Source organism: Engystomops pustulosus, chromosome 5 (genome assembly GCF_040894005.1).
Source record: "Engystomops pustulosus chromosome 5, aEngPut4.maternal, whole genome shotgun sequence".
In the NCBI taxonomy this organism is placed as follows: Eukaryota; Metazoa; Chordata; class Amphibia; order Anura; family Leptodactylidae; genus Engystomops; species Engystomops pustulosus.
Genome location: NC_092415.1, coordinates 45,078,076 through 45,091,232, shown reverse-complemented (window position 1 = coordinate 45,091,232; position 13,157 = coordinate 45,078,076). Strand labels below are relative to the sequence as shown.

General features: G+C 40.1%; 1 protein-coding gene across 2 annotated transcripts in view; it reads left to right on the top strand.

Annotated features, from left to right (window-relative positions):
• NKAIN3 (sodium/potassium transporting ATPase interacting 3) overlaps window positions 1-13,157 on the top strand; it is a 333,295-nt gene that overhangs the window by 215,125 nt on the left and 105,013 nt on the right. For both annotated transcript variants that reach the window (XM_072151832.1, XM_072151833.1), the window contains exons 2-3: window positions 110-247; window positions 4,894-4,974. In XM_072151832.1, coding sequence (XP_072007933.1) covers window positions 110-247; window positions 4,894-4,974 — 219 coding nt within the window. The remainder of the gene's footprint in view (window positions 1-109; window positions 248-4,893; window positions 4,975-13,157) is intronic.

Genomic DNA, 13,157 nt, shown 5'->3' with positions numbered 1-13,157 from the left:
TAATTTCTTATTTTGCATTATACTATATCATTATGTACTGTATAGTCAATGTTTCTTGTAGCTTTTGATAAATTAGATAATGTACTAATAAATGTCTGTTTCCTTGCAGTTGGCAGCATTGGAAAGGCAAATATTTGACTTTCTTGGATACCAGTGGGCTCCAATCCTTGCAAATTTTCTTCATATTATAGTTGTTATATTGGGATTATTTGGCACTATACAGTACAGACCGCGATACATAGTAGTGGTAAGTTCCTATAATTTTTTTACTTTTTAATATACTAAAATTAAAGAAAAAACATATTGAAAAGGGAGCAATATTTTCAATTGTTGTTTATGTTATGTACTACTTTAAAAGTTTAGAAAAATATTGACATAAAGAAAGTGATGAGCGGTGTCACATTGTTTTATTTGTTTGTGTTTTACTACATGTCTTTTAGTGTTTTATTTCGCTATTGCCTCTTCTCTTGCCCCCCTTGAACACTATGAAATGAAATGTCCTGAACATTGATTGGACATTGAGATCAACTTGGACTTTACTATTTGGAACCTTTACTTTAGGCAGGACTAATCTAACCGAAACCTAATAAACAACTCTGATCGCCTCTCCTCCACTCATGTCCTCCCCTCATATCTCACTTTCCCATAGCCGCCAAAGTTTTTTTTTACCTAATGTTTGTGTTGTTGACCTCAATACAGTACATTAACACAGTTGTTTTTTTTTTAAGTTATTGTTACCTAAGGTTTGTTTATCTTTTGTGTAAAAATTTTGATATATACTTATGTGTGTGGGTATATATTGACAAAGGAAATGTAGCAGTAAAAATTCCCCAAATTCTGTGAAAATGATTAAATTTAGGGCAGGTTGAATTTTGAAGGAGCACCTTGATTGTGTCAACTAATCTTATGTCCAGTCAAGACATCTCCATGCCACTGGGCCAACTGATCTAGTACTGTTGTTAAATACTGTGGAAGATGACATGACTGTACCCGCACCAGACAGGAGCGCAGAGCTAATTTAGTATGTCCAGATGGCCTTGGTATGGTGCTCAGTGTATTGCTGGCAAAGTCATGAATCCAGCGTGTGCAGGACAGAACGGGTGCCACAGCTACAAAGGCATGTAATTGCTTATGGATAGAGCAGTCACACAATGCCCTGACAGACACTAGAGTGAAGTCCCCCCCCCACCCATCTTGTTCAAATCTAACAATATTGTGTGAAATGTTTGTGCTGGTTTCTGCAGCAGACATTTTCGTTTGTGCCCCTAGAGTTTTTAAGATATTAATAAAAGTTTCCAGAGATCATCAGAGGTCAACTAGCCTCTAAACAAGACCTGGTTCATATTTCATTTAACATGTTACAATTAATATATTCATTTTAAATTTTGCTTCACAATAGTTTGATACCAATTTTGTCTGATTCAGTTAATGTGAGGGGGGTGGCTGGCCTTTTGACATTTACACTTCTGTTAATATTTTAAAAACAAAAGCAGCACAAACTAAAATTTGAGCAGCACAAATGAAGCACAACTGATTGGCACCAGTTTTGTTTGATTTGGGTGATGTGGGGGGCTGGTTGACTTCTAATGACCTCTGGAAAGTTTTATTAATATCTTAAAAACATTAGCATCACAAAAATTTCTGCGGGACAAACAAAGAACAAACGTTTGACACCAATATTGTTAGATTTGAACAAGGTGGGGGGACAACTTCATTCAAAATGCCATTTTATGGAAAGGCATTGACTTCTTCTGACAGCTCTTAATTGAAGGCAATCAAGCTTAGAAACATAAGGCCTCCCCTGAAAATAAGACCTAACAACATACATTGCTATAGCTTCCACCATGCCATACATTAGTAAAAGTAGATCTTTTAGATACTGCAAGAGGTTGTGCCATCTGTAAAACATTGTGGCATAAAACCACAGACAGCTCCTCTGCAAATATGATACATGTTCTTATCATACCTTAGTTGTGTTACATTCGTGAACTATGTTCTGCCTAAGTTTACCTGGTTCCCTTCCAACAGGACCTGCTCAAGTCGTGGGAATGCTGAATTTCAAGTAGCAACATTTGTTAACTAATTGGCATACAGACTCCCATTGCCCCCCACTCATCGAGATACAATTCTTACCCCTCCCACTTCGTCCTTCTTCTCAACCCTCTGTTTATGACTTCTGCCAACCGCACAGGAAACCTTGCATCTGCGCAGTGAGCCTTAAACCTTGTGCCTCGCAGCAACCTGCGCATGCACATTGTAAAAAGGCAGAGCTGAGGTGCGAGGTTTCCTGTGCAGTGAGATGCCATCATTAATGTGAACATTTGTTCATAGAAAAATAAGACATCCCTGAATATAAGACCTAGTGCTTCTTTAGCAGTGAAAATTAATGTAAAACAATATGGCAGATTTACTTACCCGGTCCGTTCGCGATCCAGCGGCGCGTTCTCTGCAGTGGATTCGGATCCGGCCGGGATTCATCAAGGTAGTTCCTCCGCCGTCCACCAGGTGGCGCTGAAAAGCATCTGAACGCACTCAAGTTCACCGAGCCAGACCAAGTGAAGGTAAGCGTGTCCCAAGCGACACTTTTATTGTTTTAAATGCGCCGGTTTCTCCAAATCTGTCGGGTTTTTCGCTCGGCCACGCCCCCCGATTTCCGACGCGTGCATGCCGGCACCGATGCCGATGCGCCACAATCCGATCGAGTGCGCCAAAATCCCGGGGCAATACAGGGAAAATCGGCGCAAATCGGAAATATTCGGGTAACACGTCGGGAAAACGCGAATCGGGCCCTTAGTAAATGACCCCAATGTCTTATTATCAGGAGAAACACGGTAGTACCACATTAGTAAATATGGCACACATACTGTAATTCATTCATTGGGGCATGCGATGACGGCTACCCATCTAACACCAAATCCCCACCCATAAAAAATGTAATAAAAAGTAATTAATACATTTCACCAAATGGTATGATAAAAGCAGCTTGTCCCTCAAGACACAAATCCTTACACAGCTCCATACATTAAATGATCTTTTGTAAAGCAATATTAATATTATTATTATATTGAAAAATATCAAAAACTATTAATACATGCCCAAAGAATAAAGGGGAAGTGTGTGTGTTAAAATGGTGCTGCTGCGTTTTTTTTTTTGGGAGGGGGGGGATTCTAAAACATTCAGAATTTTTTCCGGTGTTCCAGTACAATTCTTGTAATATTAAATGTTGCCAATAGAAAATTATATTTATACTGCAGATAACATCCACCCACCTAGTTCTGTAAACTGAAAAATTTAAAAATTTTGGCTATTGTAAGGGATAAGAAAAAGAAAACTGAAAATGAATACCACTTTAAGAGGTCGATGTCAAGTTATTTGATTTATAAAAGTTTTAAAAATGAGTGCATCTGACACGAAATTATTAGCAAGTATTTTAACCTAACAATTAAAAAAATTATCTGCAAAACAAATTGTGCCAGTCTCAAAATGCTTAACATAAATGCTGGCTAGGGACGTGACTGAACATACTTTATTCCTAATAAGTCTAATTATCAGATGATATCTGTATTAACTAGAAGGGAAAATTACATTAGTAATTGTCAATTAAATAGACATGAAAATGTATGTTAAAAATATGAATTTGATTTGCTCTTTTTTATTTAGTTAAATCTCTGCTATAAATTCATTTCAATCATTTCTTGTATCTCAGTCATATCAATGACTAATATAATAAAGTCTCTCATCATGAAAGGAATAAATATCCTGGTTACAACCCATATAGCAATCCTTTTATAAAAGTAAGACGCTCGCGTTGACTGACACTCTCTGGACTATTTTGTAACTTGCCGTATATTCTCCAGAATGGAATATAAAAGACTTCTCCCACTTCTACAAACTACTTATGACTTACAAAAATGAGGGAAAATTTTTTACATACATAACAGTAATAACAGAATAAAACATAAAAGACAGTACAAAACTAGGATATGCAGGACCCCATTAGCAACCCATAGAGAGTGAAGAAATCCACTAGCAACTTGGTGTTTTTCTCACTGGACCATAATTAGCTACAACAACAGTAAGTTAGTTGAAACATAAGGTAAAGTGGTTAAGCATATGGATACTCCTTAACAGAGGCCCAGAGGTCAGTGATAGAGTTGTACTGCACCCAGCAGCTCTGCTCCATCCTTGCAGACCCAATGAACATGTGACACGTGGCAGGGCCGACTCCTGTATTTTCTACATAGCGCTGTTTTAGCCCTATGCACCGAAGAAGGGAGAAGGCAGACGCCAGGGTCGAGAGACGCCGCTCCAGACTCAAACTAGAGAAGGTGCCAGCACTAAGCATAGTCGGGCAAGTGCCGGGGCCCAGAACTACTGGGGGGGGCCCACATAAGGCTGTACATAAAGAATTCATGGTGGTGAGGGGGCTCTATCTAATGAATCTATAAGGGGTGAGGGAGATTCATAGAAAATATGAATGAGAGGGCTGTTTAGTATGATGAACTTGGGAATATTTTAGGGAACAGACTGTTTTTCTGAATATTTAATGCCACCACGTGAGTTCCCTGCAAAGGGGCCCACTGAGACACTGTCACCCAGGGGCCTACTCAAACCTGGAGCCAACCCTTACTCAAGCCCTCACTCAGGCGCTGAGACCTAAAGTCAGTTGAGGGTTGGCATTGAGTTAGAGAGGATCCATTGTTGCCAAGTGCGTAAATATTTCTCTATTATCTGTTCTTCACTGTGGAAAGTTCTTCCATACAGAAATATGAGCCCCTGACACTGTTGTGTAAAATGCCTTGTCACTCTCACTCTTTATATTCATATAGAGGACAATAGTTGTTATGAGATTATGCCTAATTCAGAAAGTTTCTCATTTTGTTTTCTCTGCAGTACACAGTCTGGACAGCATTTTGGGTGGCGTGGAATGTATTTGTCATCTGTTTTTATTTAGAAGTTGGAGGACTTTCTAAGGTAAGCACGAGAAAGATTGCAAAATCGAAATTGAAAATAGTTCATAACTTTCTTGTTGGACGTAGCCACAGGGAAGTCTCTTTATCGTGAACAGGAACTTTTGGAATAAAAGTGAAACGCTTTGCATAAATGTAAACCATGGCTCTTTAAGGAATGAAGATGAAATTGCAGCTAAGGGACAAGAGCTGTGGACTTAATGGCATGTTGGACCACAGTTATTAAAGCATTTGTGCCAGTTTTCTGTCTGACTTTGCACTAAGAAGAACGTGCAAACTGCGTGCGCACGTATTTATAATGTGTCTGTGCCGGTTTTGTGTCGTGTCCGACAAGACAGAGAAAAATGTGCACCACAAAGGGCATCTTAGTTCTTTGTCGGAGTTTACAGCACATTAATCACTGCCGTGGGCCACAATTCTGCAGCATGAACAAAGTGCTCCAAAATAAAATGTTCCACGCTTCCAGAGTAGTGCAGGGGGCACCAGATTCATGAAGACTGTGCACCAGTTTTGATCAATCTGGGGCCCTCTGCACACTCCACAGTCAAATTGCACATCATACAGACTGCACTGGTTGTGATAAATGTGGCCCATTATGGTCTTCCTTTTATTTGGAGAAAAGCACAATTATTCACATTTCATAATTTCATCTTGTACAGCTGTCTGGTATTATATGCACTTCACATGGATGGCTCTGTTCACACGTCCAGGAGTCTGACGCAGATTTTGGCCAACACTTATTAAAGTATTTACAGCAGTTTTTTTTACTGACTTTGCACTAAAAAGTACACGCAAACTTCTTGCACATGTATTTAGGATGTGTTTGTGTTTGTCACAAAATTCTGCATCTTAAGAGACGTTCCGGTGCAGAGTCAGATTACGTGTCACACTTATTATAGTGACTCAACAGAATTGTGACACATGATAAAAGGTGCACCATAAAAAAGTTGGTGCATACTTCCTGAACAGTGCAGGGTGCGCCGGACCATTGAAGATAATTTGCACTCGGTAAACTCCACATAGTAGAGACTGCACTACTTTTTATAAATGTGGCCCTTTGGGGGGGATTTACTAATTGTGGCGCAAAGGACGACTGTCGGCATCGGAGATCAGTCTCCAGAAAGCACTGCCCGATGTATTAAAGCGGCGCCAGAAAAATGGCAACAGTAATGAAGTGTGCAACCAAATCTTACATGCACTGCGGCTTAATTTTGCTCTCTGACAAATTTCCTGGTCTATTGTGCTCCTAAATTTGCGCATAAAAATGCCGGCAAAATACACATAAATGTGACAAATAATGTGGAAAAGTTAGGCTACGCCCACTTGCGCCATAAAAACCAGAGGTGTGGGGATAGTCAAAAACATCTGTTTTTTCTGGCGCAATCACATTATAAATGATCCTCAACAATTCTGCACCCAAAAAACCGTAAAATCACAGCATTTTTTGGGCGCAGATACGATAATACATGTCTTTGTGTCTAAAATCTCTTCAAATCAATTGCATGCCAAATTAAATGCAAATAAAACAGATATTTCACACCCTATTTGCATGTGTTAGTATAAATCCTGAATGTATGAACATACCCTTTGACTAGTAATGTATTACAGTTAGCACTGTGTATATGTACAGTCTAAATCAAAACTGCTGTCAAAATCCTATTATCTTTAATTATCATGTCTCCCAAGACTGCAATAGTTGTGAAAGGTTAACAAAAGACATTCTAAGATTTTCTAAGACAATGAAACATTACTAAAGTGAAGGGGAAAAAACTGAATACAAAGCAGGATTGAAAATAAAAATAAAGAAAATCAACAAACAATCAAAAACAAAGAGCTCACCTATTACATAATAATTCTCAGTAGTGTAATGGATACATCGATACTTGGAAATTGAACAGTTACCTTAAATGTCCTACCCCTCTAGGGCTTGTGTGCCCTAATAGAAATGATAGAATTAAGATTCACCGCTATTTTCTATATGAAAAGCTTTCTATGGAATCAATGAAAATTTAAAAACAAAATTGCACATTTGTAAATATATGAAAAGTAATCAAGACAATGGGGGTTATTTATCATTAGACGGCTTGTTGTGATAGTTCTATGACTGTCTTTGGAGCTTCAGGTTTATTCAAGTAGCGTTGGCCCCTAATAAATCTCTCAGCAGTTACAGTAAAGAACCTTTGTCTATGGTGATGGTAGAATCGCCTCTCTTCTAGGTGTAGAGGATGCTTCTCTCTATGGTGATGGTAGAACCGCCTCTCCTCTAGGTGTAGAGGATACTTCTCTCTATGGTGATGGTAGAATCGCCTCTCTTCTAGGTGTAGAGGATGCCCCCTGTCTATGGTGATGGTAGAACCTCCTCTCCTCTAGGTGTAGAGGATGCTTCTCTCTATGGTGATGGTAGAACCACCTCTCCTCTAGGTGTAGAGGATGCCCCCTGTCTATAGTGATGGTAGAACCATCTCTCCTCTAGGTGTAGAGGATGCCCCCTGTCTATGGTGATCGTAGAGCCGCCTCTCTTCTAGGTGTAGAGGATGCCCCCTGTCTATGGTGATGGTAGAGCTGCCTCTCTTCTAGGTGTAGAGGATGCCCCTGTCTATGGTGATGGTAGAACCATCTCTCCTCTAGGTGTAGAGGATGCCCCCTGTCTATGGTGATCGTAGAGCCGCCTCTCTTCTAGGTGTAGAGGATGCCCCCTGTCTATGGTGATGGTAGAACCTCCTCTCCTCTAGGTGTAGAGGATGTCCCCTGTCTATGGTGATGGTAGAACTGCTTCTCCTCTAGGTGTAGAGGATGCCCCCTGTCTATGGTGATGGTAGAATCGCCTCTCCTCTAGGTGTAGAGGATGTCCCCTGTCTATGGTGATGGTAGAGCTGCCTCTCTTCTAGGTGTAGAGGATGCCCCTGTCTATGGTGATGGTAGAACCATCTCTCCTCTAGGTGTAGAGGATGCCCCCTGTCTATGGTGATGGTAGAGCTGCCTCTCTTCTAGGTGTAGAGGATGCCCCCTGTCTATGGTGATGATAGAACCACCTCTCCTCTAGGTGTAGAGGATGCCCCTGTCTATGGTGATGGTAGAGCTGCCTCTCTTCTAGGTGTAGAGGATGCCCCTGTCTATGGTGATGGTAGAATCGCCTCTACTCTAGGTGTAGATCATGCCCCTTAGTCCTGGTCACAGGCGTTGGTATAAAATGATCTTTGGAGGGATCCTCATCTGGGATACGTTTTAAAATGATCACAAAATAATCACAAGATGAGTAAAAATAAATCAGCAGTACATACACCAGGAGAGGAGTGAAGTGATTTGTGATTATTTTAGGAAATTACAAGACCTAAATCTGGCGTTACCCATTGCACTAGGAGTAGTTCTATGTTACAGGGGTTGTCTGAGAGTTTATAAAAATTTATAGATGGTCTGGGGGGTGGAGCTGTAAAGAAAACTTACCTCCTCTGTCGCTTCTATTGTCCCGCGATGCTGCTCGGTGCCTGCCCTTGATTTATAGAAGCAGGCACGCTACTCACGACAACTTCTGCTCACCTGACAGGCCCACCCATCTTCTCTCCCCGTGCCTGATACAGCATTAGTGACCCTTAGTGCCAGGTGGGACGAAGTTGTAGGAGCGGCACATGGCTGCTCCTGTAAACAAACAGTTAGAGGGCAGCAACGGTAGCGACACAGAACAAAGGGAATGTGGGAGGAGGTAAGTATATATTTTATTTTTTTTTACATACCGCCTTTCCCAGGCCACATATAAATTTTTATACACTTTCAGACAACCCATTTAAGGCACTTTTTCTTAAAAGGCCCTTGAGGTTTTTTTTGGCACTAAAATATACACGGACCTGTAGAGCCAAATATTTTTTTAATTTACTAGTTTTCAGCTTTTTACATAGTTGCTAAATACCATCATACATATTTTATTTATGTTCTGGTCCATTGAGTATGACTCAACTGATCTAAATTCATCAATATGTTGATCCTGAAAACCCCTTTACATTTTAAATATTTCTCACAAAGAGAATATTATGTAAGTTATTAGCCAGGTTATCAGAAGGGTGGAAGGCTGTCCTGATCATTAATACTATGTTCTGTAACGAGACATAATACCAATATTGTGTTTATAAGACTGACTGAGCTACTAATAAGGTAGTAACTGAGCCACAACATTGGACACTTGAGATACAGGGAACAATACAATGTTAAATTCACAATAAAGTTTCATATTCTACTTTGGGTGATTTAGTTGATTGCTCCATTTTGATGTTTGCTATTTGATTACTCCCCAATCTCGATTACTTATGTTATAATCAGAGGTTTTAGGAATCTGTGTATGAGAACTGATGAAGAGATTGCTTTTTGAGGTTCCTGCAGTGTTGGAATATTTTGAGAGACAGAAAGTATATATAGTTTTGCTACTTTACTAATTCTTATTCATTTTTAAAGGAAGTCTGGCACCTCACTTAAAGGGGTTTCCCCATGAAAGAAAGTTCTCAAATTTTAATCCCCTATTGATCTTGACACAATTAAGATATTTTTAACCCCCTACTTTACAATTTTATTCAGTTTTATTTTAAGCAGACACATTCCACATCTCACATCCCTCTATTGCTGTGAGATACTGTGTTATGACAATGTACTTGCATTATCAGGGTACAGGTTTATCTATACTTTTATAAAGCTTCTGAACATTCTACTAGTATCTGACACATAGAAAAAGAGAGATGTGACAGATCAGAGATGAGGAGATCCATGAGATGGATATAAAACACAATGACACTCTTAGCTCTGCTAACTTACCTATTACACACTATGCTATAAAGTCTATAAAGTCTATAGCTTGTAAAGTATGTCTCATCACACTGCTGCTTGCTGGTCTTGTAATGCAGGGCAGCGTTCAGACATGAGAAGCTATGCATGAGGAATATCCGATAATAGTCGCAAGTTTAACGGTTGTATCCAGGGGCAACTAAAACTGATAGAGATAGAGGTTAAAATTATTTCTGTGAAATGCTGTATTTTTGTTAATAACAGTGAATTAGAGAAGGGGTTGTCATGAGTATATTTAAGAATCTTGTCTTTGAAGGAATAGCCCTTTAATCATATCAGTTAGCACCCATAGAGTTAACTAACCCACAAGTGATAAGGAACATACCTCTGTTTGAGTTATAGTCATCTGTATTCTGAAAAATATAACCTTTATATGTAATCTGTCACTTGTTTTGAGCATAAAGAGTTGCACACAGCTATTTTCCCTGGAGATCTGTGTAACCATACATGGACGATGACGTAAGCCGACACCTGGGAGCGGATTGTAAGTGGCACCCGGTTTTCACCAGAGCCCCCCAGAAAGAGGGCTGGACTTGCAGCACGGTGTTACCACCAAGTCGCTCCACAGACACAACTTTGTCTGCGGCCTAGTATCATGTATCATGGTTGGGGACAGGCATGAGGTTAGGACAGGTGGCACAGGATCGGAGTCAGGAGCAAGGCAAAATGTCAAGGCAGGCAGCGGAGAAGCGGAATCAGGAACAGAACCAGGGACACAACGGGAAATCAGCAAACACTCACAAGTCATAGGGTCTCTAAGGCTAAAGGCACAAAGATCTGCAGAGGTCACAGAAAGAGTCTGGCTATTTATAGGTTGTCAGGCGGCCAGCCCCAATTAGCGATGAGCCGGACCTTTAAATTTCAGACGGCTCCAGGAGATAAGGGTAAGTGGAACTGCTGTTGGCGTGAGGTGGCCGTGACAATATTCTAGGATTGTTGTTGGGCTTGGCGCACTGTACCATACTACCTCAGTTGCAGTAGCCTTCTGTGCACCATGTATTGTGGTGCAAATGTGGAAAAGTCGCAAAAAGGGCATTGCGCAAAAATCTGCCACTATTTGGTTCTAACATTTAGAAGGAAGTCAGTAATAAATCTCCCCCAATATGTGTTCATATACACATACAGTACAGACCAAAAGTTTGGGCACAACTTCTTATTCAGGAGTTTTCTTTCATGGCATTAAAACTATGAATTACCACATGTGAAATAACTGAAAATATGTCTTATATTCTTGGTTCTTCAAAGTAGCCACCTTTTGCTTTGATTACAGCTTTGGACACTATTGGCATTCTCTTGATGAGCTTCAAGAGGTAGTCACCTGAAATGGTCCAACAGTCTTGAAGGAGTTCCCGGAGATGCTTGGCACTTGTTGGCCTTTTTGCCTTCACTCTGCGGTCCAGCTCTCCCCAAACCATCTCGATTAGGTTCAGGTATGAGACCAATGGAGGCCAGGTCATCTAGCGTAGCACCCCATCACTCTCCTTCTTGGTCAAATAGCCTTTACACAGCCTCAAATCACACATGCAGGATTTGCAGGCGCCGAACAATAGTCAGTGACTCCAATGTTGAGTTTGCGGAGGTAGCGATTAACTCCGCCATTTGTTATGGAACATACCATCTGTCATTGAACCTAACATGCCAACATCTTAATATCATTGAAACAGTGGGGGTCATCTACTAAGGTCCCAAATTGCAATTTTTTCGTTGGGTTACCCGAATATTACTGATTTGCGCCGTCGTTCCCTGAATTGCCCCGGGTTTTTGGCGTACGCATGTGTCCCCAGTAAGTTGTTCATAACATGCCAGTTGATTAACATTGATATTAACTGTTGCATCTTGACCCTATTATATATCAGGCGTGCACCAAACATTTATGAAACTTTGTATTATATCATTCGATGTTGGAGGGACATATAACTTTGTTGTGAAACAATTGACCAACAACTTGGTCACTATTTTAGTGGTTGTAAGTGCGCATTAATTTTTTCACCTTTTTATTTTATGAGTATGTTCTAGTCCAGACAGACACACAGACATTACTGTCAGCACCTCTACTATTAATCCGGGCACTGAATCCTAGGTGGTGTTGTCTAGTGCGGATGTATAGATGTGTGTGTGTATATATATATATATATATATATATATATATATATGAATTTATGACTATTAAATAGACTAAGGTAGACTAAGTAAAGCTAAATTTTCATTGTGTGCATTATATGAATAAAGACAATATAAAATACATGGACATTTACTCATTAGGACTTGAGGATCCCTAGAGCAGTGAATACAATTGTTCCGGTGCCTTTACCTTTCCATGACCCAAGCAGTGGGATATGTCTAATGAATTAGTCGTTCAGCTTTTGCTGTTGTCACTTGTATCTTTCCCAGGTTGATTGAATATCTTCCCAACCTACAGATTGTTAATTCTTATCAGAAATGGCGTGTTTTCTGTGCATGAATCTGCAGACAGGGACTCGGTGAAATCAATGGCTGTCAAACTGCATAAAGTCTGAATAATATACATGAATTATTTAAGAGATGGTTAAGTTGTAAAAGTCAGGTTATCCTTGCCGTGTCCCTTGTCAGCAATCTACTGTGTATTTCAATACCGCAGGCAGCAATTTACGGAAAAGATTAGTCTCGTTTCCTCACATAACTGGCATATTTTTTGATACCAGGTGTCAGAAGGGCACATAATAAAATGCATAGGAAGACACCTGAGCCGCAGACCAACACATTTATACACTTATGACTGATACAAATGTTAGGAAGTAGCAAAATAAACCAAACGTTTCTACTTTTATCATATTTGGTGTTGATTATTATTTACAATACATAAATTACAAGGTAAAGCTCAGAGCATCTTCCAGATGTATCCTTCTTTACTGTTCTGCACATATTAAAGGAAATCTACTATCAACATCAAGCATGAATAAACCAGGGACACTTACTCATAGAACCAGTCACTGTGACTGTGGGCCTCCTTCCTTCTAAAATCAATTTTTTAAATTATGCTATTGAGTCAGAAAGGCTCTACTATGCTCCATGCTCTGGTTTCACAGACTGTTATACTGTTTTACCCTCCCCCTGCTCCCCAGTACTTCCCCCTGCTTTCTCCCTGCTGTAATCTCACGGCAACAGCACACATTCAGGGGTCTGAGGGAGTGGGGCGAAGACAGAGCACAGAGGGGCTAAGTGAGAGCCCTTGTGGAAGGAGGGTAACAAATATAAGATTACCACATTAATGGTGCCTGGATATGAGTAAGATGTATTTTGATGGTAGATCATACAAATCCATGTCAATGTAAGACTTCTTGTGTGCCATTTTAGATCTTAGCTCTTGTTGCTGACCAACCA